Raw genomic sequence first — 6,355 nt, 5'->3', positions numbered from 1 at the left:
AATATGTAAGCGTATATTCCCTAATTAAAGTCTATGGTAAAAAATATTTGCAATTTTTTTAATAATATTATACTGTAGGTATAATTATTGGAGAAAATGTTGTCCATAACCTCTATCCGCCCACCCCATAGCGTTATATTATTACATTATTTTCTGGCTACAGCGGTGGTACATATTCCTACCTTTACCTACACCGATTCGCCTTGTTATCGAACGACGCTGCAGCCGATCTACAACAATTACCCGGCACCGGGAGCCCCACCAGACGTTCGACTTTATGGTTGGCGACTTTCGGATATAAAACGCTGGACTCCGGTTGGGTTCACTCACATGTTCGCCGGTGATTTTGATAGCCACAAGTACCCAATATATTACTATCTGTTGTACGTTTCGGTGTAGACTTTATTGCCATATACGGGAGTATAGCAAATAATATCTGTTGAAACGTTCCTGCCCTCTGCAGAAAATAATACCATTGCATTCGACATGGGCTCTTTATCAATTGCAGTAAGTAAACAACACAATATTATATTATGACACATTTTTTTTAATTATTACACGGTTAGGATATTTAAAAAACTATACAATAATATTGTTATTCTTTAATATTTTCTCTACAAATTTTCTATATTATTATTTTTCTCGGAATACGTCTCCAAAGAACGTATTATTATTATCAAATATTTATAACTTATGCCCAGCGTTATTTACAACTTTCATTGCAATAAGCTTGATTATTTTTCAACATTTAAAGCAATTTATAATTTACTAGAAATATTATTATTTTTAATTTATTATTTATAATAATTTTATAATATTTTCAAAGTTTAATTTAAGTTTTGAATCATAAATCATATCGTTAAGTGAAGTTACCAGATGATATTATTACTTGTAGTTATTCAATTATTTATAAAACCATATTATGTTATTGTTTTTTTTTTGTTTATTACGTAATTTTTAATAAGCTACCTTTCTTTAATAAGTAAATTTGCTTTAAATGTATCATCAATATTTTAATATAACAGGCTTTAAACAATATTAATTGATAAAATATAATATATTTTAATTCAATATTAATCTTGAAAAACATATAATAAATAATAATCACGTTTGTTGTCGATTGTAAACACACCATTTGAATTATACCTACTAATCTATTTTGAAATATATTATTAATTTTCTTATAATCCAGAAAAAACAATAAATATAACATTTTTAATTTTCTTATTTGGAAATTTCTCAAATAATAAAATTGGTTCTTTTATACAGTTAAAGAAAATACTATGAATTAAAATAAAATACAATCTATGCCTTAGGATCAATGTACAAATTTCAATACATACATCTGACAAGCGTGGGTGTTCAAATTTTTACTTTATACAAGTTGTTTATTAAATAAATACTTTATGGGTTAAGTGTTAAAATTACCGTGATGTTTGAGTTGTATGTTATTTCTAATGAAACTTGCTAATTTTTACAGTGATAATTTAACTATCATATTTTCAATATTGCTAGTTATTCATAACATAAAAATATTTTTAAAATAATATAATATTTATATAATATAATATAATATTTTATAAAAATTATAAAATAAAATATATATGTATATTTATATACGAATTAAATATAAAATGGAGTTTGTATTTATGTACTATACACCTATATTTTAGAATCTATTTGAAAACGTTACGACAAACCTAATGATCCGATTGCGACCTACTTTGGATTATATTTATAAAAATCTTATTATCTAATCAATCATTGACTGAGATTTCTTAATCACAACAGTGTCAAAATAAGCTAAACATTTACAATTTACAATAATCCTCGTTTTTTTTTTTAAATTTAAATAACAACGTAATAAATTATTTTATTGCTTCTACTACAGCCCTACATAAATGCGAGGGATAAGTTAAATTAGTTGTCCCTACGTAGTTAATATAAGTAATACAAACATAATATTTTTTCTTGGGTATAATATTATTATAATGTATGTTAGCTATAATATCAATATAAAATGTCTATAGTATACGTACTTATACTCCCTTTTAAAAGTAAGATTTCCTTAAACTGAACGACATGATCGATTCCAAGCAATGAATCGTCTCTTATTTAAATATCCTCTATGTGATCTTAAACAATTGGAAATAACAATGGTTTTTTAAGAACTAAAATAATTCATTTTTATTCGAATTTATTAAAAATATATTTGTTCGTTCTTAGTATTTCTTACCAATTGCTAAAAATACTTAAATACGACTTCTTAGTTATTTATGAAGTATATTACTTTTTTTTATTTTGTAATGAATCCAACACACACACAATTACTTGTTATATAAGTAACTTGCGACATGCATTAGATTATTTAAACTGACAAAAGAAAATTCAAAATGAGACTTTAGCTCCGATAAAGTATGAATATTTAAACAATAATATAATTAACTTGTTCTGGATTTGTCTCGCTTCGTTAAAATTCTAGGATAGTAACGATAACTCGTCATGCTTCAATGTTTACGGTAAGGATTTAGTCTCGCGGGAATTGGTTTTTGGTATAATATCACTTGGCTGGATGTGTTGAGCGTGTGTCGTAGTTTTCAATCCAAAAACAATTAACAATTGTCACATTCTATAAACGATTCAGAGCGAAACACAGTGTGTTATGGTTTTTGACAATAAAATTAGTAGGCAATTTAATCATTTTCGAAAGAATTTTATCGTTGCCATAAACCAATATTTTCTGATACCTACGTGAAACATATTTTGTGGCAGACTTAAAACCATCCAAACAAGCATTTTCTTGTAATAATTATATAACGTTATTAAATTAATATAAATTAACTTCCTTTGTCCACTAAAAATACAACTTTTGTATCCATCCAACCAATTGAATGATTAATTTTACTTATACAACGTAGCAATCAAATAAAAAATCATCTCCGTGTACCTATGTCACGCGTATGGACATGATGCGTGTTCGGCGTTCAAAAAAATAGAAAATAGTATTATGTATATTGATACATTCAATAATCGCATCTGGCAAATCATGACTAACATTCCAAGCATACATATATCATAATAATATCATTATCTTTGATCACGATAATGTAATATAGTACTTCCTGACACGCGTAATAATTACCTACCCACCCCCGCCAGGGAAAGTGATGATGCATCACGCATGGATCCGAGCTACCCGCGTCTGACGGTCTCCCGTATTTTTTTTTTTATACTTAATATTATTAATATTGTACAAAACTATCAGCCCACGGGTTATTCCAAATTATTAATAGTAAAATTGCACATAAAATTATTATCATCAGAATAATCACTTTCACTCAGCAGCGACCTGCCCGAATGCTGGAAACCTTTCACCGGTCGCACGCGATGACCCGGCCAAAGTGACCGACGGGTGATAAAATATACTCTTCCTAAAAACTAGTTCTTCTTCTTGTACCGACGAAGTAGAAAAAAAATACGTTCTCACGCCTACGACATATGCATTGTCGTGCTATTATGTAACCGTCTTCTCGTGTTCGGAACACCGACTCATATCTGCATGAATATAATATAATATAAACTATAATATAACTTTACAATGTTTACACGTATTTTTCAGGTTTTCTGCCTCCTGGCAATCGCCTGCACATTTGACACCACATGTGCAACATTCGGCAAAAAAGAACAGTGAGTATATTGTAGTCTATTTACCCTCAATATAACATGTACTGCATTATATAGGTACAGTTTTAAATTAAAAATGCTATGACCGATTGCATAAGCAATCACTAAACATTTTATGAGTAAATAGTGAGCTAAAATCCATGATAAACATGATTTAGTGGTTCATAATTCGTCCACTACATTTTAGTGAACTATTAAATTATTCAATTTTTCATGCAACCCGGCATTAATTCATTATAATTATTCTAAATCATAAACCTAAAAAAAATAATCAAACTACGACTATTATGTGTTTTTAATTTAATTTACATTGAAATTTCCAATGGTATATGAATTTTATAATTCATATCTTCATTTCATAATTGAGATGAAATATTTTAAATACATTTTTTTTTTTTATATAAACTTTAAAGTCCAATGTTAATTATAATATTCAAACCAAATTTGCAGTGTACACATTCGTGTTCATGTGCCAACCATCGTGAAGGAAGTTTACGTAAAAAAACCAGTTCACCATCACGAACACCATGATGATCATTATTCTGATCACAGCGATCATGGTAGTTCATCCGGTGGTTACGGAGGATCCTCCAGTAGTTATGGTAGTGGTGGAGATGATTCGTATAGTGGTAAGATCATAATAAAATTAATGTGAACTTAAAAAATAATCTCGTTCTTCATATTTATTGGTGCAATAAATTTATATAATTATTTCAGGTCATGGAACTTCTGGAATTTATGATTCTGGATCAAGTGGACATGGTAGTAGCTATGATGATAGTTCATCGAGCAGTTATAGTAGTGGACCGTCTTCGTCCGATGAATATAGTTCCAGCGATCATGGATCAGGTGGATATGGCGGATCATCTGGTGGTTACAGCGGTTCATCAGGATTCAGTGGATCTTCCGGTGGTTATGGTGGATCATCAGGAGGATATAGTGGATCTTCCGGTGGTCATGGTGGTTCATCAGGAGGATATGGCGGATCTTCCGGTGGCCATGGTGACTTGTCAGGAGGATTCGGAGGATCTTCCGGCGGATATGGTGGTTCATCAGGAGGATATGGTGGATCTTCCGGTGGTCATGGTGGCTTATCAGGAGGATTCGGTGGATCTTCTGGTGGATATGGTAGTTCATCAGGAGGATATGGTGGATCTTCCGGTGGCCACGGTGGTTCGTCAGGAGGATTCGGTGGATCTTCCGGCGGATATGGTGGTTCATCAGGAGGATATGGTGGATCTTCCGGCGGATATGGTGGTTCATCAGGAGGATATGGTGGATCTTCCAGTGGTCATGGTGGCTTATCAGGAGGATTCGGTGGATCTTCTGGTGGATATGGTAGTTCATCAGGAGGATATGGTGGATCTTCCGGTGGCCACGGTGGTTCGTCAGGAGGATTCGGTGGATCTTCCGGCGGATATGGTGGTTCATCAGGAGGATATGGTGGTTCTTCGAGTGGAATTTTATTCAGTGGATATTCTGCAAGTAATCACAAAGGATCATCTGGTGGATACGGAGGAAGCTCTTTAGGAGGACATGGGGGAAGCTCATCTGGAGGATATGGGGGAAGCTCATCTGGAGGATATGGTGGAAGTTCATTTGGAGGACATGGAGGAAGCTCATCTGGAGGATATGGTGGGAGTTCAGGAGGTGGTTATGGCGGTAGTTCATTAGGTGGACACGGAGGAAGCTCATCTGGAGGATATAGTGGAAGTTCAGGAGGTGGATATGGTGGTAGTTCATTAGGTGGACACGGTGGAAGTTCAGGAGGTGGATATGGAGGTAGCTCGTCTGGAGGATATGGTGGAAGTTCATTTGGAGGACACGTAGGAAGCTCATCTGGAGGATATGGTGGAAGTTCAGGAGGTGGATATGGTGGTAGTTCATTAGGTGGACACGGTGGAAGTTCTTCTGGAGGATATGAAGGAAGTTCGGGAGGTTTTGGAGGCTACTCGGGTGGTAGTGATCATGGTTCCAGCTCTGGTGGAGACACCTATTCAGCTCCAGGACAGGATAGCTATGGACCAGCAGGGGAGAGTTTTCCTTATACTAAAAAATGAGCCACTATAAAATTCCAAAACAAATACGTTAATTTTTAACATGAGTTTAATTTTTTTTTTATTGTTACATACGTTATTGCTATTGATTTGTATCTAATGTGGAAACAATTGTGAAATGTTTCCATTTCCTAAGACTGACTTATCTGTTTTTATTAATAATTATAAAAATAAACACATTTTATTAGAATGCGTTGTACTGTTATTTGTTATATTTATAGTATAAATGTATAATTTGTATAAAAATCAGTAACAATTAAATATTTTTTTTTGAATTAGTGGCCTTAACTTTGAGGTCTATCCAGGAAAAAAAATAATTGTAATAATAAATAGTTTTTTGTATTAACTATAGGTTTCATCAAAATTTTACCAACCAACCAGATGTGTTATAAACTGGTACATGGTAAATAAATTAAAAATAGTACTAATGCTGTTGACATATTTTACATATTATAGTTTCATGCTTTTTTATCTTCTGATGTTCATAAAGTATTCAAATACCTAGTTATAAATAAGTTCCTAGATTTATGTTATCAAGTTATGGCATTTGTGTATCTTTTTCATATTTGGTAAACAAAGCATCAAGTACATTACTACAAAGGTGTTTAGCCTAC

General features: G+C 32.4%; 1 protein-coding gene across 1 annotated transcript; it reads left to right on the top strand.

Moving 5' to 3' along the window:
* Positions 1-318: 318 nt before the first annotated feature.
* Positions 319-5,931, top strand: LOC132946866 (uncharacterized). Its single transcript, XM_061016970.1, has 4 exons — positions 319-507; positions 3,620-3,687; positions 4,135-4,313; positions 4,402-5,931. The coding sequence occupies exons 1-4, from the start codon at positions 487-489 to the stop codon at positions 5,742-5,744; spliced, it is 1,611 nt and encodes a 536-aa protein (XP_060872953.1). The 5' UTR covers positions 319-486; the 3' UTR covers positions 5,745-5,931.
* The last annotated feature ends 424 nt before the right edge of the window (positions 5,932-6,355 follow it).

This window comes from Metopolophium dirhodum, chromosome 6 (genome assembly GCF_019925205.1).
Source record: "Metopolophium dirhodum isolate CAU chromosome 6, ASM1992520v1, whole genome shotgun sequence".
Classification (NCBI taxonomy): Eukaryota; Metazoa; Arthropoda; class Insecta; order Hemiptera; family Aphididae; genus Metopolophium; species Metopolophium dirhodum.
The sequence above is the reverse complement of the archived record's forward strand: the minus strand, read 5'-3'. Positions and strand labels throughout refer to the sequence as shown.